At 30.8% G+C, this 23,233-nt stretch overlaps 2 protein-coding genes, 2 non-coding genes and 1 pseudogene across 6 annotated transcripts; 1 reads left to right on the top strand and 4 right to left on the bottom strand.

Moving 5' to 3' along the window:
- Positions 1-5,167: 5,167 nt before the first annotated feature.
- On the bottom strand, positions 5,168-6,668 carry LOC114402610 (heavy metal-associated isoprenylated plant protein 20-like). The gene is made up of 3 exons (XM_028365258.1): positions 6,414-6,668; positions 6,235-6,310; positions 5,168-5,780 (listed from the first exon to the last, which is right to left on the bottom strand). Exons 1-3 carry the CDS (start codon positions 6,483-6,485, stop codon positions 5,488-5,490), a joined length of 441 nt encoding a protein of 146 aa, XP_028221059.1. The 5' UTR covers positions 6,486-6,668; the 3' UTR covers positions 5,168-5,487.
- A 5,903-nt stretch (positions 6,669-12,571) lies between these two features.
- LOC114403197 (CWF19-like protein 2) lies at positions 12,572-18,281 on the top strand. 3 transcript variants are annotated; one of them, XM_028365992.1, is made up of 10 exons: positions 12,572-12,743; positions 13,089-13,152; positions 13,238-13,822; positions 14,446-14,646; positions 14,732-14,899; positions 15,048-15,422; positions 15,803-15,882; positions 16,160-16,517; positions 16,996-17,208; positions 17,793-18,281. In XM_028365992.1, exons 2-10 carry the CDS (start codon positions 13,117-13,119, stop codon positions 18,129-18,131), a joined length of 2,355 nt encoding a protein of 784 aa, XP_028221793.1. In that variant the 5' UTR covers positions 12,572-12,743; positions 13,089-13,116; the 3' UTR covers positions 18,132-18,281. The 3 variants fall into 3 exon arrangements, with proteins under 3 accessions (XP_028221793.1, XP_028221794.1, XP_028221795.1); XM_028365993.1 differs by having other exon boundaries at positions 12,572-12,827; XM_028365994.1 differs by having other exon boundaries at positions 12,574-12,743; positions 15,051-15,422.
- A 283-nt stretch (positions 18,282-18,564) lies between these two features.
- LOC114402622 lies at positions 18,565-20,055 on the bottom strand (annotated as a pseudogene).
- On the bottom strand, positions 19,924-20,041 carry LOC114403969. Its single transcript, XR_003664735.1, has one exon. It is a non-coding gene; the product is annotated as a U5 spliceosomal RNA (small nuclear RNA).
- A 799-nt stretch (positions 20,056-20,854) lies between the features above and the next one.
- LOC114403945 lies at positions 20,855-20,974 on the bottom strand. The gene has a single exon (XR_003664712.1). It is a non-coding gene; the product is annotated as a U5 spliceosomal RNA (small nuclear RNA).
- Positions 20,975-23,233: the final 2,259 nt, after the last annotated feature.

Below are 23,233 nucleotides of genomic sequence, written 5' to 3'. Positions count from 1 at the left end.
TTTAATTATATAAATATAAATAAAATAAAATATAAAAATATAAGATTTTATTTATAAATTTAATGAATTTTAAAAAATGAGGGGTGCAAGTGCACACTCCATTGAGTGTAGATCCGCCACTGTTTGGAATATTGAACCAAATGATAGAGTCGAGCCACCGGTTTGTATCTTTCCCATCGAAATATGGATTGGCTTTTCTATTCTAAATGGAATTTCTCTTTGATCAATTTATTACCTCTAATGTGTACACTATGGAAACAAAAGACTTTACAAAGGCAACCAGCTTTAACTTATAGTGGGGCTATTTATCTTTAGAAAACCCCATTGTTCTTTCCATTACATCAAAGTTCAAACAATTGGGATCAAAGCATCTAAAATGCTTTCAATCGTCGCTTTTAAAAAATCTAAATGTGAAACAATCTAAAGTGCTTTCTATTGGCTTGCACTGGTCTATTTAAGCATGCAAGTGGCTAATTAGTACAGAATGACATTTAAATGAACCTGTAGTTAATGGACTCGTAAGTTTGGGGTAAAATGAGTGCTCCGCATGACCAACTAGTAATAAATGGGACCAATTTGTGGACCAGTCTGTAGACTATAATGAATTTTCTATTTTACTTTAAAAGTAGTTTATTAACGATAAAAAAAAAAGTAGATTAATTTTTTTTTAAGAAAACATGAAGGTAAGCAAGCTTTTTTTTTTTTTTTTTTTTTAACTTCATGATGGTTGGTTTGCCATCCTATGAACCAAACCTTTTTTAAAAAATGCTATGCAGATCAATCCATGTAGACGTGCGATTAAATATATGAAGATTTTGTTGGCCCAACCAAAGCCCTTTATGGATTCTGGGTTATACACAACGGACTGTGCGCTACTATCCGTATAGACGTAGTCATGAATGTATTTCACGACATATTCAGTCTTCAATAAAAAAAAAAATGAGTGGGTAACTTTTATTTATTAGACACATTGAATGGTGCCAAATATGAGTAAAACTGATACCATCTTTGTTCACATTCTCGTCCATTCCAAACAACTTGAGCTAGCTATGCTCCAGCTACTAAGAATTATTTTAATTTTTTATTCGTAGAAACAAAAAAATATATTAAAAAATTTATAACAACTCACATTTTATCTAATCAATTAACTGAATTAAACTCTATTAGCATATCCCATATACACTAAATTTTTTATATACTCGTGATAAACTTGTTTATTCTGTATATATGATCATTTAGGAATTGTTGATCAAAGAATAATAAGTTTAGTTAATTTTGCTAGACACGATGGCGTAATTAGCAAGACAAACCTTAATTGCTTTAGGTCTTAGACTCTTGCTCGTTATTATTATAACTTAATATTCTTTCTGTCCCATTTTTGTTAATTATTATTAAATATTTCTAAAGTTAGATAACTACTTATAATTTTTGCCTAATCCCCGAAATTTTAGACACCACCGTCACAATTTATAACACACATCTACATCCAATGTATGCAAGTATATCACACTCTTTAGTCTTTACATGTGTTTAATGGATATTAATATTGGCATTTTATTTTTCTGGATAGGAAGCCACACATCACGAGCTTGGACCACGTAAATAGAAGTATAGTCATAAATTTAGTGGGAGTCTAAATCCACAGTTCCACACACATTCCCAAAGATCATCCAACTCAAAATTTTCTTCCATGCTAAGACACAGTCATGCGATGCCAAAAAAAGAACAAGAATGCTTTAGTTACGGTTCCTGTTCCCAAGTGGAAGGTTCCTGTGTCAAATAATAGCCCGCCACTTTATCCGAAGATTAGCTTTATGGAAATGGAATATAAATATATGGACCCCTCCCCTTTTCGTCCCCTAACAGAAAGAAAAAAAATAAAAAATAAAAAATAAAAAACAAAGCCAAACTTGATACAGATTGAGCAATAAATTATTTAATGTGTTATTCATTATATGTTCCCATGTGCTTCGATATATATCGATCCCCACATTTTGGCTGCTAAGAAAGTGCATTAAATGCAGAACCGAAATTAATCCTCTCTACCCTATGCTACCAATTTGATATTTTAGTTTATGTGTCTGCTCTCCTTGTCGTCAAAATCCTTTTTGCCTTTATACTTGTAAAAAAAAAAGTCCACATTCCGCAATATACATTGAATTTTTTAGAGACAAAAAGAAAGGGAAGAAGCCTGCGGTAAGTACGTGCAAAAAAATATAAGTTTCCTTTGAATCCTATTCCTAAAAGTAAAAGCTACCTTGAAGTAATTTCATAATCCCACCGGGTGGAAGCCTTGAGTTCATTACATGATTTTGGAGAATGGAAGGGTTCTGGTGGCTTCTCCAACCCTTTATTTCTTGCCCAGAGTTTGATCTCAAGTCATTAGACGTAGCAAACATCTAATAATTATACATGGAGTATTATATATTGATGACCTAATGTCACAATCTGAGAGTGTGTGATAAATGCAATGTGTACTTTCTTTAGAGAATAATTTGGGTTCAGATGATAAATTAAGTCAATATATTGGTCCAATAATAAAAACTCAATCATTAGGTCTTAAAAAATGTATATTAACTTAAAAACCTTCCAGCAATTAACAAAATTTAATATGGATAGAAAGCATTGGATCATACCCGGGAATCTGTTAAACTTGGCTATTCTAGTAAGATTTGTCCAAAAGAGACAATTCTCACACCACTTTACTGAGAAATATCAAGACAACACTATTAGAGATAGTATTAAATATTAATAGAGCTAATTAAAATTGAGATATCCTTTATCTAACTTTTATGCTCCAATTGTATTCACCATATATTGATTTAAGTGTCAGTTTTTTTTAACGCAACTGTTATTGATCTAATAGAACCCGACTTAATCTCAAATATCTATCAGACTATCACTTAATACAGTTATAGTGTTTTCTTTTTTTAATTTATCGTTTTTCCTAAATATTTACTTTTATTTTATTTATTTAAATTAATCAAATGTTTCTATCTTATATTTTTTAAAATAAATCTTTTTAAAATGTTATTTTAATAAAGAAAAATAATACCAAATATTCAGTAATTCCTTGTATCGTTAGCATGATAGTTTAATAATACTTTGATCTAATCACATGTTATCGCCTGACATTTTGTAAAATCAACCAACGCTACTGCGTTACCATATTGTCCTTTTGCTGTATAATCCCAAAATTAAGGGAAAGCATACTATGATGTTTACTGTTTAACAAAACATGACAGCAGATTTTTTGTTCTATATTGTTTTATTTAAAAGGAAAGCTATTATTCTATTTTTTTTAACGACCATTGGAGATGTTATAATGATAAACAATTCTATAAAGTAAGAATTAATTAATCGGGTAAAAAGTTAACACGGTCTGCATTTTCTCAGTTTATTCTTATCTGAAAACGTATCTGCAGCCTACTTCCCCGGTAATATTGGGGTAGGCAAAATATCAACGGTTGATTTAAAGAGGAGGAATAGAAGTATTAGAGACAAGGTATAGATGAATTAAGTTAAGTTATTCGCAAACTATTTAATTTCGATATTTTAAATGTTTGATCAAGTTTGTTTATAAAATAAAGTTTGAAATTGAACATGATTAGTTAATGAGCCAAATTTAAGCTTTATAAGCCAATAATAACGGTTCATGAATAACTTGTTTACATATACGTGCATACACACATATCATAAAAAATTAAAATTACATAGATATTATTATTTGTATGAAAACACTTTTGTAATTTTTTATAAATAATATATTTTTGTTTGCTAGACACATACATGAAAAAAAAATTATTTGATGTGTTTAGATTTTTTTGTGTGTGTGGGTTAAAATTTAAAGAGGGGATAATATTAAAAGAAATTAAGTCTTTTTTATGAGTAAATATAAGCTATTATGAAAAAATCTATTATGAAAGATATAATAAAAGTTAACATCAATAATAATACAAGGAAAGTTAGATTATAAAAGAGTTAAACAAGTTAAATGTAAATTTTATCTTTTTTTAAGCAAGTTAATCTTAAACTTTTTGTTAAGATTATCGATTAAATAAAGAAAAAATATTTTAAATTATCATCTAATCACAACTCATTATATATGATAAGTTTATTGACTTTATAATAATTATTTTAGAATAACGATAAATTCTGATTAGACAACAATTTAAAAATAAAATACCATTAAACTCTTAAATAAATAAACTAAACTTGAATATCTTATTTTTTGTTTTTTTTTACTAGGCAAATTTAAACCTTAGGTGGTGAGGCTCAAATGTTTATATATGCTATTCACTACATGCACTTACAAAAGTAGCCTCACCACAGTGAATGAAGTGATCAAGCGCTGTCTTGGCAAGTAATCCAACAGCGCAAAAATAAGCCAGTTAAGCCCTGAAAACCAGTTAAGTGCCCCCTAACTAATTTGTTGCATCTTTATCCATCAATTATCAGTAGTTTAGCATATAATATCATCAAATTCATAAGGAAAGGAAAAATATCAACAATTGGATTAAAGAGGAGGAATAAAGAGGTCTCTTTTCGGCTTTTCGCAATTCTTGTTATTATTTTAGAAAAGTGTTTGCACCAGTAATGACTGGGTCTGGGTGGCAGTAGCGGATACCGTAAAAAGCAGACTTAAGATGTGATAGTATATATAATACGGTTTTATATATATATATATGAAAGAAATATTTTTAACATTCTTTCGTAAAAGTGTGCTTAAAAATTAGGCGTTAGAGATGTTTATGTACCAGCACTTTTGTTCTTGAAACTGTATCTTAAACATTACAAAAATGAAAGGAAGAGAAATATGTATATAATAATAAAATATAACAAAAAAGAGAGATGGAAAGAAATAATAGATGTTGATAAAATATGTATAAATAAGTGTTCATGAATCATTTGAAACATTGTAGTGTTCATTGTCTTTCTTATTTCTATTTTCAATAATGATAAAAATAGAGGTTGAAAGAAGAGAATATAGAAATAAAAGAGGAAATGATAGATGTGATGATATAAAAACACGAGAGAAATAAATAAATAAAATAAAATTGAGATAGAAAAGAAAGTGATGACTAATAGTAAATATTTTCCTTCTATTTTAACGGCAAACATTGTAGCTTCCATAAGTTTAAATGCATATTAGGAAAACCTAGGACGTACTTAGAAATATTTATTTTAAAAAAATTGTACAAGATGATCATGAAAGCACAACAGTAGTGATTAAAATTTAAACTCAAGTACACAACTATCACAATGATTGCCACATGCAGCAAACAGAATTTCCACCTATTCCTCCAAGTTCTATTCTAACTTATAAGCAGAACCTAATTCCTAGTCATTAATATTAAACACAAGACAATACATATAGCTAACAAGAAGTTCAAAAATAGCCTCCAAGAAACTATATATACATGGACACATGGAAAAGTGAAGCATATGAACTTGCAAGGTGAACATATTTGACTAAAATTGCTTATTTTACATGATTGAACATGCATTAGGGTTGTCATCACTGAAGAGGGAGGTGAGCTTCTCATCCGGTGCGTTAGGGTTGGGGAGTGCTTGTTCAGTGTTTTTCACATACCCAGAGGGTGCCTTCTTGTCATATGCCTGTGCTACATAGGGATATGCCACCAAGTTGTACTGAATATATGGCCAAAATTCAGCTCTTTTTCCTGTGCTTTGCACTTTCTTTAGGACCTTGTTTCTATCCACATAGCCTGTCACCGTTACCCTGCTTTGCTTTCTATTCACCTCTACTTGTTTCACACCTGGATTCATTTTTTCATATGATTTATAAGGTTCAAACTTAGTTAACTATAATAAGTTCTTTGTTGATTTTCTCTAGTTACCAACAACATTTGCATGATGTCCTTTGAGAATTTGAACGGTTTCGTAGAGCAAATTAGCAAACTATACCAAAAAATGTTTTATTATATAGGACAAAACTTAGACATAGTCTGTCGACTGTTGTTGGTGAGGTTCTGCTATCAGAATTAGAGTTTCATTGATAATTTGCTCAATAAATGTTTACATTAAATATCAATATAGGTTATCAGGTAAAACTCTAATTTTGATTAGAGAACATAACTAAAGTATTTAAGAAACTGTATATATGTTTTCTTCTATGCTGATTTTTATCTATGAAAATAAGGTTTATTTTCATATTTTTACTTGAAAAATTGGAGACAAAAATGAGAGTGTAATTAAGGAAGAGATAACAACCTGACATGTTGGAAACAGAATTCCGAACTCTTCTTTCACAGCCATCACAGTCCATTTTCACCTTGATTTCAACTGTCTGCAAGACAAAGAATTAAAAGGAAAATAAAATGCGAATTTGCTTGAGACAAACCACCATAAACACACACACACACACATAAGGGACACGAGCTCATGAAAACCTGCATTGGTTTGCGTTTCTTTTTTTGAGTGGAAATTGAGAAGTAATCTGAAAGGAAATCAAGAGCACCCATTTCCTTGGTTCTTTTTTTAGCACAAAAATAAATGGAGAGCTAAAAAAGGACTTTGAACAGGGGAAGAAGAGAAGACAGAACAGAGTATTTGACAGAGAAAGAGAGAGAGAGAGAGTGAAAGCAAATTGAAGAGGAAGGGAGGGAAGAGGCTCTATAAGGCTATAACAATGTTTTGCACTAGGAAATAATGCATTTACAAGGGAAGTGGCATCCTTAATATATGCATTACTTGTGCTAAAGTTTAATGCATAAAATAATGGTTAGATAAGGACTTTTGTCTCTAATTATGTCTGTCTAGTGTCTACACAAATATCGTGACAATAGCCACTTGACATGAATAGACAAAATTATTGAATCTCGCCAGTTAATTATTTGAGAATGATAGGGGGTAAAATATTTATTATCAAGCCGCACTCTAGCTGGTTTCTTTTGCTCAAAGAAACGCATTTTTTCAACTTTCAACTTTCTTTTGATTGTTCTGCACAAAGGCAAGCATCTTCTTCTGGACACCTGTATCACAGTGATTTGACTTCAGACCCCATTGCTTCTGTTTAATTTTATTTAAAACTCGTTTCTTGAGGTACTGATCAATTACGTTAATATTAATATTACTAAATAAAATGTAAGCCAACATTTTCAACAAAAAATATGTTTCTTTTATCAAGAATATTTTTCAATCAAGAGACAAGAGTCATAAATTAATCTTTCTGAAACGTGAAAATCATTTAGGCCGGTAAAGTTTAACTTACATCTTTTGAGAGAGTTTTAATAAAGTTTTTCCATTATACGTGATAAAAAAGTTGAATCAGATTAGACAGATAACTGATTTTAACAGAACTAATTTTGAATAAATCGAAATATGTATTTAAATTAATTTTAATTATGAATTTTATATTAAAATGTGTGCGTGTAAAACAATATTGTTTTCTAGTGTAAAACAAACAACTTAAGTTATTTGCCAAATTTTGTACTCATGAACGTTAACTCATTATATTTGAGTATATATCTCAAAAGACAATGAAAAATTAACCCTAATAGTATGTTTCAGTACGAAATCAAAACTGAAAATCCAGTATCTCCTTTACTCAAAAGTATAAGTAAAGAAAACAACTTCGTAATCATTAATTTCATTGCAACCATTACCATAGTAGCATCGTCTATAAATGCGATGGATCTTTTCTGTTTTATTTTTGGTGGAAATGACGTTGATGGATCATTTAATTTGTATGTCAGTGTTTCTATCTTAACAGTGGGAAACTGTAGAAGATCTAGCATATCTATATGTAAATATATTTTTATGATGCTATTTTTTTGGCGGAAAATAGTTGTGATGGACTATTTTGAAGTGTAAGAGTTGTTATCTATATATACTTCTTTTCTTCATTTGGTGATCATTTTGTTTGAAAGACTCGTTGCATGTATATTAACATATAGTAAATTTCATAGTTAATATTTCTACCACATCCACTTGGTTAGTGATCTGGTTGCATGCATGCGATGCAAGGGAAATATAGGAATTTGCTACCTCCAGCTAGTTGTGCCACTAGGTTTGCTGCTTTTACACCTTACGCACTGTGAGTTGTAATTAAGCCAACAGCTTCCGAAATAATTTAAAATCATGAAAATAAAAACGCTCATTTGTTACTGCATAAAAGTTTGTGTGAAACTAGTTTGATTATTCGGTTTCTTTGTCTGCAATATTAATGTTATGTTTGGGAGAGAACAAAGAAGAAATTGGGAGGAGCGAGAGATGAAAATAATTTTTATTTTTGCAATCATTATAATTATAACTTTTGATTTTTTGGTGGGACTTAAAGTACTCCATAAACTTTAGTTATTTGAATTGATTAAGAGACGGATCATTAATTCAGGATTTATAATCACATTTAAAGTTTTTTTTTTGTCATTTTCAAAAAATATTTTATGAAAACCAAATATAGATTTTCTTCTCCTACTACAAAATTATTTTGCAGTCACCCTCATTGAGTGAGAAATAAAAATAGTTTGATTGGTTAATAAAAAAATTAAATTAAAAATAAGAAATAATTTAAAAATTTATAAGACTCATTATATTTATTTATTTTTATATCTATTTTTACTTATTGTCTCATTTCTTCTTTATTTTTTTCCATCAAACATTTCTCATTTTATTTTATTTCTCACCTATTACTACTTATTCATTTTATTTTCATCCATCCTATTTTTCCTCTCTCTATATATAAATAGAAAATATATCTCTTGAGAATTTCCACAATTTAATGGGTAGCGGTAATCCCCAATTATACAAAAAAATTCAGGTTTGACCATCTTATCAATCACACCGCTGATGATCGTTTGCACCTGGCATGTGTAGTGGAATGCTAGCTATTCATTCATGACTAGAGATTTAGAAAAAAAATTGAGAAAATGCCAAAGGCCTTTTCAAATCAAAGCGATGAAGTGTACATGCTATCATAACTAGTTAACCTAATACTATCTATGACTTTTTAAATCAACACCATCCTTGTCAAAATTAATTGGATGGGTCCGTGCATTATTCAAACATACACATGCACAGATTAATCATTCAATTTCCATGTCCATCTAATCTGATTGTTCTCAATTCATGGATTTCCATGGTTCTAACTAAGTTTGCGTTTTGTTCACCTTCATTATTATCCATGTGTCACGATCAGATTATGTACATGTTTTTCTTGTCTGGGATCCAGAGCTTTTTTTTAATGGATGAAGCATTGCTCTAGGCATTTCCATCAATCAACCAGTTTTTACTTCCGAGCGGGTAGGGACTTGTATTTTGTAAGAAATTTATGGTGTTAGCCACTGGGAGATGCACGTGAGAGGGTGTGGGACAATTGCTCCCATAAGAATTTTTTTATATATGTAATATTTTTTTTCTCCCACTAAAAAATAGATATTGTCCCATAAGATAATTTTTTAAAAAATGAATGTATAAAATATAAAAAATAAAATAGAAAAAATAATTTGATACTAAATTTAATACTTTATCCTTTTAATTTTCAGATTCAATGACTATTTTTGTTATCTAATTTATTTTTTAGACTCAATTTGATCATTTAATTTATTTATTTGTATCAGTTTGGTTTCATGATTTTAGATGACACTAATAAATTATATGTTTGATCCTTAATAAATTAATAAATTTTGTTTTTGATTCTTAATAAAATTATTTTTGGGTTGAATAAAAAATATATTTTGGTCATTGTTATTTTGTTTTAGTCCTTTTTATATATCTATTTTTTTCATTTTTGTCCCTATAATATATAGATCATGTGTTATTAGTCCTTATCAAATATTTTTCAAAGAAACTAATACAAAATGAACAAAATTTTATAATAATTAAAATGAAAAATAGATATATATTAGAAGGACTAAAACAAAATAAACAGAATTAAAAGCAAAATTTTAGTTTTATTAGGGATTTAATAAAAAAAATTATTAGAGACCCTAAATAAGATTTACTAATTTATCATGAGCTAAAAATATATTTAAGTTTTTTTAACCAAATTAAAATTATTTCTTATCCCACTGATAAAAATTTCTACATCCGCCACTGGTTTTATCTTCTCCAAAAACTAATTTTTAAATCATGTAGAAACTGATTTTAGTTAGTGAAAAAATTAATTTTATTTTCCTTTCTAATTTTTACTTCTATGAATGCTTATGAAGAAATTTATTCAAACAAATCCTAAATATATCACTATAAACTCACCCTATATTATATATTTAAATCTTAATTCTAAATGAAAATATTTTTTAGTTCGCGTAATTTTTCATATATTAAGTATTTAACTATTTTTTATAAATATTTTTTTCAAAATATTATTATTTAAATTTATTTTTAATTTTAAGTTTGAATTTCAACACATTATTTTAATAAAATTACATGTTTCAGACTTAGGCATATTGCTTATAAAAGAAAGGAAAAACTAACTAAAAATAGACATTTTATATTGAAAATGAAATATTATCATAGAAACTCCTTAGAGGTGTCTTATTTAAGGAATAAATTATTTATATATACCAATAAATTACTAGTGCAGGTGATATTAAATTAAATTCCTTTTAAGAAAAATCTCATGTTCAAACCTAATTGATGGAAAAAAAATTATTTACATGTAAAAAGTAACAAGATATTAAAATTTGATGAACCAATCAAATTTATTAAACACTAGCTACAATTACGTGCGTTCAACATGAATGGAAGTATCTTATTCCTTAACTTACATCTAAAAATAACCTTAACTAAACACGTGTCCAATTATATAAAATTGAACTTAGTCCTATGTTTTCTAAAACTAAAAACACCCAACACCATACTAAGAGACAAACGTTCAAAAGTTTTGTGAAAACTAGCATTCAATATGCTAGCCTTTTTATCGTCTAAAAAAGTTTCATTGTCCTTATCTTTTCTCGCATTTTTAAAAAATATCCCATCATTTTAATTTCAAGTATATGTTTATTAGGCAAGTCAAAGACACAACCAGAATATGCATTGTGCAAACCGTTCCGTACAAGTAGACACATGGTGAACGTTGCTCAGTAAAAGGATCGTATCTTTTGTCTTTTCTCTCTTCACACTATCTGACACGTAGCAAAAAGATAAGTCTTGTGTCTAGACAATAAAATTAGATGGCTCTGTTCCCGACAACGATCGTATCCATTGAAGCCTGAATAGAAGAACATTGTTGTAAATACAAAGTGCTCAAAATTCTCATATACAAAAAGCTATCTGGCTTTTTTGGACTATCATCTCTAATACTCGAACCTCTATTCTTTGCCTAACAAAGCCTCTACCTTTGCATTGTAATTGTTTATCTTCTCCCTGAGAGTATATTTTTTTCTATGTGTGTGTGAGTATATTTTTTTAACATCTTTTTAGTTGTGTTGATTGAGAAAGTTATGAGTGATTTAATAAATAAAGAATACTTAGATTTAGCAATCTTAAGGTGAGATTGTGACTTATCAAAAGTAACTTATAATTAGAAATAAAAGTAATAAAATTTTGTACTAATGTTGTGATTAGTGAAATTCTTCTTAAATTAAAAGAGAATTGAAAGTAAATTAAAATTGGGTAAATCAGTATAAAAATAAAATATTATGCTTATGTTGATATGTTTTCATTGCTTACATATTCATTTCCATTTACAGAAGCACAAGTATTTGAAAAGTTTGTCTTGTGCAATATCTCTTACGAAAACTTCTTTGTACTATAGTCTTATAAACTTGTTTTCCAAATCTATTTGCAAAATCATTTTCGAAAAAACATTTTTCCTTAATACAATATTCAACCTCCCTTCCATTATTTCATTAACTTTTTTAATTTATTTCCACAAAAATGTTATATTCATATTTTAACATTATTATACACAATCCCAAACTTGTAAATCTAATAATTTTTTAATATATTAAATATTTTATTTATTGGATAACTTTTGTTCTTTCAAATATATTCCAAAATATTACAAAAAATGCAAGTGTTATATATATTAAGTTTTTTGTTTAAACTTAAAAAAGTATCTGTGAAAAATATTTTTTTTTTAAAAACAGATCGATACTTATTAAAAAAAATCAAAAATTAATTTTTAAAACAAAACCAATTCATGATCAAACAGATGCACCGTAAAAGTAAAAAATTACTTATTTTATTGAATAAAAATAGTTTTTAAAAATCAAGCTTAAACAAACAGACCCCCCTCGCAATAAGAAAGTTGCTAAATTTATACTTATAATTGAAAAAGTAGAAATATCTCATTAAATGTTTAAAAAAAAATACATGACCTAATTAAATTTTTTAATAACGTAATTATGCTATGAGAAGACCCTTACAATATTACTGAACAGGAAGTCAACGCTGAGATTATTATACATCTTGGACAATAGTTTTCATTCAATTACCGTTATTCAATGAGTTTCTGAACATCATCAAATGAAGGAGGGTTGTCCAACAAGAACTTCAGGAAGATTTGAATCCACATCGTAGGAAATTAAATCTTTTAAAGGATGAAATTTAATCAACAAAATAAACCAGAGCGCCATAATAATAATTAAACCTTAAAATTACTAGCCAGTGATAAAATAAAAAATAAAAAATAAGCCAAGTTAATAGCTTCGAGTCTTCGACTACGACCAGGAATGAAATCCTCAAAACGGCGGCGTTTGAACGAAACGCATGATCGCATTCGCAGGTCACTTCGCTTCCGCCTTCTCCTCATCTCGTCGTTGCCTGAGAACACTGCGGTACCTTTTCTCGTTTTGTTAGGATAAGTTTCTTCACATTCGTTACTCGTTCTTTTTCGAATTTCAATCTTAAGCGATTAGTCGGTAAATTCTTGTTCTCAATTTCCACGCAAGTTTCCGTTCGATTTTACGCTTTCCCTACTCTTCTTACTTTCTTCTTTTCTATTACGCTTTTCTTTGTTCATTTGCTATTAATTTCTACATTTTTTGTTGTCTCTACATCTGCGTGCTTAATTGTGCTATTTCGATTGTCATGCCCTTGCTTATTGCATTTAATGTGTTGAATATTATTTCAAATAAAAACCCTTATCTGTGTGTTGTTTATCGTGCCTTATTATTATGCAGGCATTGGTACAATCTAGGAATCTAGAAAATGCTTTCAGGGGTGAAATTCATTTCCCGGGACCAGGTGAGTATAGCTATCGTAGTTGTATCTTAGTGTGTTTTACTGTTGTTATTCACATTTTTGTGTCTAATTACATGTGTGCTACTAGGTGCATGATGAGGACTTGGATTCTGTCTCGAAAGAAAGGAAAAAATCAGATAGGAGGAGGGAAAAGAATAAGAGGAAAAGGAGGAGCTCTAGGGACAGCTCTGATGATGATGATGATGGGCTTGAGAAGATAAAGAAAGGATCTAGAAAGAAGAAGTGGTATTCGTCGGATGAAGACTCTTTGATTTACACAACTGAAAGTGAGAGTGAGAAAGATGAAAAGAAGAGGAGGAGGAGAGCGAAAAAGAAAAGGGATGATGGTTCGTCACGTGATTCTGGCGAAAGGTCAAAAGGAAGATCACGATCCAGGAGTGGTAAAAAAGAATATACATCTGAGGATGAGGAAGACTCTTATTCTTCTGATGGTAGTGATAGTTTTTCGGGTCTTAAAGGTAAGCACCAAAAGTCAGATAGAAAAGATGGGAGTAAGAGGAACAAGATCGAAGGTGGCACGGTAAATTCTACAAGTGAGATGGAAATTGCAAGAAAAGAAATGGGATTGGATTGGATGCTTAGGTCTGAAAGTAAGAAGCCTGTAGTTACGGAATCAGAGGAAAAACTGTCAGAGGAGGTTCCTGTTGAGGAGGTATATCTCTGTTGAATTTCTTTCCCTCTTAGAGCTGTTAAAATATGTAGCTCTCCTGTTGGGTTCTGTATTTTTATTCTTTTTCTGTCCTCAAAGGAGGACACATTGTTTTGTGTTTACTAATTTTTGTTGCTTTTGTTTGAATATTCTCTTTATCAACTGCTATTTATTGGTGTCATTTTCTGTTATTTCTTACAAGAAATGAAAGGATAAATGAGAAGGGAAGGAGGATAAAATAACTAGGAATAAAACCAGAGAAGAAATCAAAGCAAAGAGAAACCCTAAACTAAAAAAATGTATAAGATAGTTACATGGTGAGCTAATGCCTTTTGAAGATAAAATGGTTTGATCCGTTGGCCTTCTTCTGCAGGAGAATTATTTTATATTCATGTATTTATTACAGTATTCATATATGGATTTTGTTTAAGATAAAAGTGATGAATTGGGAACAATGTTTCAATTTTCCTGTTGACATTCACATAGTTGAAGTGCCTGTCCATTTGTGTTCTGTCTTAAATGTTTTCATTTAGTTTGCAGCTTGTCTTCATATTTAAATCTCAGCCAATGTAAAGTGATAAAAAGACTAAATTGTTTGCTTTTTTTTTTTTTTTTTTTTTTTCCAGTCAAAGAAGGCAAATCCTAAGGAACTGAATCCATATTTGAAGGATAATGGAAGTGGATACCCGGAAGAAAGTGGAGCTAAAGTTGGTGCCGACCAACTTCTATCTTCTTCCCTTGTTGGGGATGGAGGAGCAAGTTGGAGACTTAAAGCCTTAAAGCGTGCACAAGAGCAAGCAGCTCGAGATGGACGAAGATTCAATGAGGTTTTTATGCTTGCTTTTCAGATATTCCTTGTTCCTATCTGTCATCCTGTAATAAATTTGCTGTTTACTATATGGATATGTTCAGGTTGTGGAAGAAAGGTGGAGTTCTCTTGGTGAGTTGACTGCAGCTGTTGCATCTCATGCAGCTGCCCCAGCTCGTGCTCATCTGCGTGCTATAAAAAATAGACAAAGAGGGATAACTGAAGAAAATTCACAAGATTCTGATAAGCATGGTCGAAGGGATTCTAAAAGGGTATCTTTGATAACAGATAAAGAACTGTTTCATGTTTCTTTCTTGTTCCTTCAACGGGTTTTATGTCTAATAATTTTTATGGTGTTAATCACATTTTTCTGGAATATATTCTGTTACACTTTACTGAAATTGGCTAATGAAACACTAGCAGGACTACTTAAAGGATGTTTCTGTTCGGCACCATGAAATGAAAGCACCTAAAGTTCGAGATTCTTTGTCTTGGGGAAAGCGAAAGAGCCAACAAGTGGTAGCTGAGGGTGCCGGGGTCATCTCTGCTGCAGTATCTAGCCTAAATAAGTTTGCCAATGATGGAAGCTTTATGCATGATTTTGGTAGCAAGATGAGTAATAATTCTGACGGCTCTGTTTTGGATAGTAGTGAATTAGAAAAGGTTTCGTTGGAAGCTAATAGACCTGAAGAAAGTAGTGCAGTAGTCAAGAATGAGATGAGTGAAAACCAGTTGGCAGCTAAGGTTATGCAACTTCGTTTGAAGGGAAAGCATGAAGAAGCTGACAAACTGATGGTAAGGCATAAAATAAGAGAATGTGGTGTCTTTTCTGGACTTTGTTTGCCCCTTATCAATTTTGCGATTTAAATTAGTGCATCGTGCTATGTTTTTTCTCATCCATTTCATGTGCCTAGTCTACTGGCTAGGAAATGAAACTGAAATTGATTCTGAAATGCTTTAGAGGTTGACTCTCAGTGTTGTTAGGTTGTAATGAAAAATGTAAAGTCAAAATCCCTTGATTATATGAAATAAATCTAGTAATTACAGCCTGAAAATCCTTCCTATTTACTAATTACACAGCTTGAATTTATCTGTTGTTTACAAAAACATATCCTTCTAGTTTCTTGATTATTGTGATTTCATTGTCTGGTTTTTGTTGTTGTTTTGGTGGGCAGCAAGAAGCAAAAGTTATGAACACAAAGCAAGGAAATCAAGACCATTCAATTAGATCAAGAACCGAGGGAAGTTCTAGCAGGTATTTTACTGTCTTGGAATTCTTTGTATTTGTTTTTTTGTTCTCCTTTTTCCTTTATGCACTTTGATTTATTCATTTCTGATGTGAAGACATTGTGCACAAGGTGAAATTTCTTAAATGTTTATTTTTTTTTAGCTCACATTTCTTTTTTCTTCTTTGTAAGTTGGTAAGCATGTTTGATGTGGTGTTATTATCATTGGTTTCTACAGCTTTATTTATTCTTGTAAAATTTCATTATTTCTTATGTTTATATCGGGTGCCATTTTGCTTTTTGTAGGTATGCTATGCAGAAAATATCTGCTGAGCAGAAGAAAGGAGAGGATGATGCTGATATGCATCTTGCTCGCAAGATCATGCATAACAAGCAGTTTAGGGCTTCTACTCAGGCTGATGATGAATATGACTTTGAGGATGGTCCAAGCAGAAAGAGTAGAAAGAAGCAAGGAGGTGATGATCACAAGAGTATCCAAAAGAAGACAAATCGATTCTTGACTCAGCAAGAGCGCTGCCTATTTTGTTTAGAAAATCCAAATCGGCCTATGCATCTTGTTGTTTCAATCGCAAATTTCACATATCTTATGTTGCCAAAGTGGCAGCCTGTGGTGCCTGGTCATTGCTGCATTTTACCAATTCAGGTGACTTAAATTTCTGCTACTGACAGTGTTTCTTTCAGAGTTGAAACTGGTTGAAAGCAGTGTGGGCTTGTTGTTTATTCAACACAATCCCTGCAATATGAGTGATTAAGTTCTTCAGTTGATGTTTTTTCTTATGGAAAAAAGATGCTGTTTGACAAGGGATTTGACAGCTGAAGATTTTCCCTCTATGACTAGAACCATTCCTGGATAAATGATGTTGGATCCTGGAGAATATTCAAATCGATCATAGTAATGAGAATTGAAGTGTATTTGATGCTGCTTTCTTGAAATTGGGATAATTTGGTAGATTAGTATTATTGCATGCATTGGAAGTAACATTAAATTGTATTAATGTGATGTGAATTGGAAGTGCTCAACAGATTTTTGAGCCAGTTGGTTTGTGCCATAAGCAACTTAGTTATTCCTTGTTTCTATGGAATTTTATATTGTAACTTTGTCTTTTCCTTTTATCTGACAGCATGAATCAGCTACAAGAACTGTGGACGATAATGTCTGGACAGAGATTCGAAACTTCAAGAAGTGCCTAATTATGATGTTTGCTAAGCAAGAGAAGGAGGTAGTGTTTCTTGAGACTGTGATGGGATTGGCACAGCAACGACGGCATTGTATGGTTGAGTGCATTCCTTTACCCCAAGATATTGCCAAAGAGGCTCCTTTGTACTTTAAAAAGGTGAGATGCCGAACATTATTTTCCTGTGTAGTACTGACTGCCTATTTCTCTCTTCAAAAGGGATGCTTTTCATTTATGCATCTGTGAAAGGAACATTAATCCATTAGGCCGCACATAATTGCATAATGGTGTTGTGTTCTTAAAGCCAACATGAAATTAATCTCTTCGTTTCTTTCTTGGTTTCTTGAGCAATTGATCTGAACTATTGTAGCAAGTGATGAAACCAGATTACTTTTTGAGCTAGTTTAAATGGTTTTATTTTTGGATGCAGTTCATTGCAGTTTATGGTTTTATTTGCACACCCTTACTATATATGGTCTTTTGATGAGTGCCAGATATGATTAAAAGCATTCTAGATATGGATAGGATAGGTTTGTTGAATGGTATTTCTTTTATCGCCCAATTTATCTAGTTTTCACTTGAGAATTGGTATTCCAGTGCTTTTGATCAAAGATCCATTGTATCTTGTGCTTTGTTGTTGATGGTTGTCTTCTTTCTATCCATAATTACTTCATTTAATATTTATGTTATTATTTTCTATGAATGTTATAAAATTTTAAACTCTTTAAATTGGGTCGTCACAGGCTATTGATGAAGCTGAAGATGAGTGGAGCCAGCACAATGCAAAGAAACTTATTGATACAAGTCAAAAGGGATTGCGCAATTCAATTCCTAAGCACTTTCCATATTTTCACGTTGAATTTGGTCTAAACAAGGGTTTTGTCCATGTTATTGATGATGAAAAGCAGTTTAACATCAGCCTTGGCTTGAATGTCATAAGAGGCATGCTACATTTGGCAGAGGAGGACATGTATAGGCGACGACGCTACGAGGCTGTGGAGGTACAAAAGCAAGCAGTTGAAAGCTTTTCCAAAGAGTGGAAACATTTTGACTGGACAAAACAGCTTCATGAAACTTCGTAACAAACATTTTACAGATAAGTTAATGTACATTAATATTGCTCATGTGCCACGGTACACTGTAACTTTACTGATAGAAATGAATTTTGTACTGAACACCCCCCTTTAGAAGAAAAAAGTGAAATAATGCTCATTCGTTGTTCATTTATACAATTTTGTCACGAGTAGAATTTGATTTTGGAAACCTTTTTTTAGGCATTTTTGGTTAAGTAGAAATGATTGAAATTTACAAATTATATCTTTTTTTATAGCTACAAGTTATATCTTATTTACACTATAAAATAGTTTTGTTTATTTAATCAAACAAAAATTAGGTTACGTTACTTTTAAAATATCATAGTTAAACCATTTTTTTTATAAAAAAATTATAAAAAAAAAATCTTGATAAATTTTATCAAAATCTATTAAAAAAAAAACTGTAGAGTACATTTCATAATTTGTATCACAAAATAAAAAAAGGCTTTCTTTGTACAGCAAATGAAACGGTTTAGTTATTACATACGCATGACTTAACTAGTAAATAAAATGACTTAAATTGCACAATTTTCGCGAGCTTCCCTAAAAAACTATCACTGCAGAATGTCTACTTTTCGGAATACAAAGAAAGATAATTACCAGTATCTCAACTGTTGATCAATTTCGGCAAAACATCACGTGTCATGCAAAAGTTACAACATACGAAAAAGGAGAAAAGGAAAATTCTCCTGCAGTAGTCCCTGCTTGTGGTCAAATTCATCTTCTGACCTTGCCTGGAACACAAGTAGCTAACTCTCATCTGGTTTCTTCAAGTTCAAACAATTATCTGATGCTTGCCTAGACAGCTCCTGAACCTAATTCAATTCCTTTTCTGTTTGGTTGAACACACAAAGTGTTAGGTAGAGTCACACATACCTTCTCAAAAACATGCTAAAATCCAAAGCACATGTCGTTTATAATTTTAATATTAGTGCATTTTCAACAATAAGTGAATGCACATTAAAACAAAGCTTGTTATTTTGATTTTTGAGAATCTTAGTTTGGATAAGAATCACATATAAAGCAAACAAAGATGCATGCCAGCCTTTGCCAAATTTCAACAGCTGTACAGCCTATAAAATGCATAATATTGCACGAAGAAAATACTTTTGTATTTATGAAAATTGTGCCTCGGGACATCTTTTTCTAAGAATCTAACTTTGAACTCATTTTTGCGATTTAACATGAATTTACACTTTCATGTGTTATAAAAGAGAAATCAAGATAGAAGCTCAGACTTCAGAGAAAAACAGAAAACTGGACACAGACCTGCAGCTTCCAACTGCTTCTGAAGTTCTTGGCCTATTGCATCATTTTCAGCCTGGAAGGAAAAATGCAGAAACAATGTAAAAACATAAGCACTGTTTGTTACAATTATATTACTTGTTATTAAGTACACCAGTCAATCACATGTACACTCTGAACTGTGAGTTCCATACCTGTAGTTCTGAAATCCTCTTAAGCTGCGCTTCTTCACCTGACACAGATATTGGAAGCGCTGCAACCAATGCATCAAACTGCAGAAGAAACCAGGTATATTTCAACAGACCACTTATGAGTGATCCAATAAAAAAATTTAATATAGAAGACAGAAGGCATGATACATAATGAAGCACATGACATAACAAGTAAAATATAGGCTCAACTCTAATTGGCTAATCTGGAATCTATGCATATATCCAATGTTGGTTTACAATTCTTCGGATAACTGCAGTATAGAACAGAAATACAAATGAACAGAAGTTCATGAGCAAGATCAACTATTGAAAATACATTGCAGAGCCTTCAAAACAGAAGGACTCTTTAAAAAATTGACGTATGCCGCTTAAGATGACGAATACACGGTATTCTTTAGTAAAAGGCGAAAGAATAGTTCGCTTTGCATTCATCACACGACTCCGTGAATAAAGAGACAGCTAACCTTTTCATTTTATAGCAAAAGCAGCTTATCTCTTAGTATACCACTCGATGTGGGCTCTGTTCAGAAGTATATGCAGCCACACACTTGATCCTTTCTGCACACCCCAGAATGAAAACTTTTTAGATTGCTATCATAGTTTTCTTTCGCTCTTTCATATTTACTAATCTAATCTTCTTTGAGACTTTTAGTGTACTGTTATCACTCTATAAAGACCTCTAGGCTTGGGATAACTAGTTTGTATGTTAGGTTGATTTCTTTTAAGAGGTCATTGCTCTTACAACACTCTGATCTTGGAATGTTAATATCAGGAATACGAAAAAGGTTTAACAGTGAGATTTTACATAAAGCCAATTAATTTTGTTCAAGATCAAGAGCAAGTGATCTTGTTCTTACTATTTCGAGATATATCACCAAAAGGAGAAGTAATGAGTAAGTTCCTTGAGACTGAAAAGTCTTCTATGCAGTAATTCAAGGAGAATTGCACAGGATAACCACAATGGCATAATTATCTCAGTATCCCTACAAGTTACTGTGTACTTCTACGATGCATCCATGTTGGCTATGAGAACCCACATAAATACCATAGAATTAGTTTACACACAGATATGAGACAAACCCCACCATAGTAGAACAACTTTATTCTAATAATAATTTTTGGGTCAAATTCAAAATTCAGCCCTTAGCATTATCCAAACAATCAATTTAAAAATTCCCTAATACTTTAGGTTTGAAGAAGGCAGCATCTAGTTAGAGAAATTAAATGAACACAAATTTTAAACTGATAATGCAGAACTTTCCTAACAGGAAAGCTCTTCCAAAAATTGGCCGTATGCCGCTTGAAGTGACAAGCACACGGTATTCTTTAGTAAAAGGCGAAAGAATAGTTCGCTCTGTGCTTATCACACGGCTCCGTGAGTAACAAAACAAACGACCCTTTCATTTTATAGCATAAGCTGCTTACTTGCTCTTGGTATACCCTTCGATGTGGACTTTAGTCAGAAAAGTTAGCACCCGCACACTTAATACTTTCTTTCCAGTCACCTGTAATACCCCTGAATGAAGTTGTCACAGTCTCGTCCACCCATTATGAATACTTGATTTTTCATCTCACATCCTTATTTTTCTTATTACAAATCTACTCTTCTTTGGGAGTTCTTAGTATGCTGTTATCGCTCTATACAGGCTTGGGATAACTAGCTTGTAAGCCAGGTTGATTTCTTTTAAGGTCATTGCTCTTACGGCTGTCAATGAGCAAATCTGTATAAAGTTTACAGGCTGTGAAAGAAACCAGTTAGACAATGACCAAAAATAAATGATCAGACATGCACGGAGTTGGCGGTTACTTTAGAAAACTTCTCCTCTATATATGAGATCAGCCAAAAACAAATAGTAGCGCTTATCAAAAGACTTATGGCTGGTGCTACAAACCGTTAATACCTCATTAATGGCTCTAGTTCATACCTCATTATTTAATATTTCATTACAAATATAAAGCTAATTTTGTTTGTTAGTAGAACGGTAGTTAGTCAGTTAGAAAGACTGTTAATGATCCATAAATTTTCAACACTTTTGTTCTTGATATCAGATATCAAATTTCAATCCTTGATTAAAATACGTGTGAATATTTTTTTATTAATTGCTTCGTCAAAGCCCAAGACATAATATCACTTTTGTGGAAGTGCAGAGCTCGTGACTCTCATTTTTCCTAATTTACTTTTTTTGAAACAAGAAAATTATCTATCTATCTATATTTTATAGTAGTAACTTTCACTTCAAGTTTTTAGAATCGTATTTTAACCTATATAGCAACCCTTGTGGAAACATTTTGAGTAGTCAAATAAAAACTTAAAACGTAAAATGTACAATAGGCTATGATCATCTGATTTTGTCTTCATTTAACATTTTGAGTTATTCATCATATTTAAATTAATTTATATATAATTTTGTATGTATGTTTCACCATCATCATCATATTATTATTATTATTATTATTATTATTATTATTATTATTATTATTATTATTATTATTATTATTATTATTATAAAATCTAGAAAAAAAATTAAGATTACTTTTAAAATTAAAAATTTTATTTTAGAAATAACCATTTACCTTTACAATATTTACTTTTAGTAATTTTTAATTTTATAATTATTTAATATATGTATATTAATAATTTATGCAAAAATATATTATTTAGACTGCTTAATAATTATATTATATTATATTATCACCTGTCATTACTTTGAAAAGAAATATTAAATTAATATTATATCTATATAATTTTTGCCTCAAGAAATTAAAGGAGACCATTACTTTTCCTTAAAAAAAAGTCAAATAAATATTCAGCTATCTTTTACAAAGATGTAATTACATGTGGGTTTCTACTTTCTTGGCCCGTTAGCGGAAAGGGTGCTAATAAAAATCAAATTCAACCCTTCTTCTATATTTTACAATTTACAAAGATGTATAATAACTTTACTTCATAATTTGAAACTGCCAAATTTAATTTAAATCAATTACGTATCGGTTTTATTTTTGTTTTGGAACTGCAAATTTTATTGAAAATGAATTGTGAAAATAAGTCACCGGACCATACAACAAATAGAGCACAAACGTATCAGCGTGAATGCCTCCTTCAATCAATTTTTTTTATCTTCATAACAGCCAAATTAATGATTTAAGTATTTTCATTACATAAACTTTATACATACTATGTTGATAGAATTTACCTCCTTGCATCTTTCCACTACTTAATCCTATAATAACAAATTATGTCTACTTTCAATCGTGACCAAATATAAAATGATACTCGCAACAATTATCAAGCAAAAGTTAATTGCGATGACATAATACTATGAGCAATCATCAAGAAGCAAAGACTAGTTGCAACAACATTACGAAGAAGTAAGTATTAACTTTAGTTTTTTAGTTAATTGTCATGTTGTTTTTTCATATAAGATTTACTTTATTTTATTATTGATTTCTATTTGGTAAAAATCACACACTTTGCTTTTTGCATGCTTCCTTGCCATTACATGCAGGGAGATTGAAAGTTTTAATTCATCAATATTCTCTTTCTAGGGATCAATTTTAGTAGGTGTATTCTTTCATTTTTTTTTTTTTGTCTTTTTATTTGCTCATTGTTTCTTTTTCTGGCTTAACATTTTT

Source organism: Glycine soja, chromosome 20, assembly GCF_004193775.1.
Source record: "Glycine soja cultivar W05 chromosome 20, ASM419377v2, whole genome shotgun sequence".
NCBI lineage: Eukaryota > Viridiplantae > Streptophyta > Magnoliopsida > Fabales > Fabaceae > Glycine > Glycine soja.
The sequence above is the reverse complement of the archived record's forward strand: the minus strand, read 5'-3'. Positions and strand labels throughout refer to the sequence as shown.

Excerpts from the sequence above, each read along its gene's own strand:
- LOC114402610 (XM_028365258.1), bottom strand. The coding sequence starts at position 6,485 with ATGGGTGCTCTTGATTTCCTTTCAGATTACTTCTCAATTTCCACTCAA. Across the intron at positions 6,311-6,413 it reads AGAAACGCAAACCAATGCAG|ACAGTTGAAATCAAGGTGAA; the intron begins GTTTTCATGAGC and ends TTTGTCTTGCAG. Across the intron at positions 5,781-6,234 it reads TTCTGTTTCCAACATGTCAG|GTGTGAAACAAGTAGAGGTG; the intron begins GTTGTTATCTCT and ends AAATGAATCCAG.
- LOC114403197 (XM_028365992.1), top strand. The coding sequence starts at position 13,117 with ATGCTTTCAGGGGTGAAATTCATTTCCCGGGACCAG. Across the intron at positions 13,153-13,237 it reads AATTCATTTCCCGGGACCAG|GTGCATGATGAGGACTTGGA; the intron begins GTGAGTATAGCT and ends GTGTGCTACTAG. Across the intron at positions 14,900-15,047 it reads GTCGAAGGGATTCTAAAAGG|CAGGACTACTTAAAGGATGT; the intron begins GTATCTTTGATA and ends ATGAAACACTAG.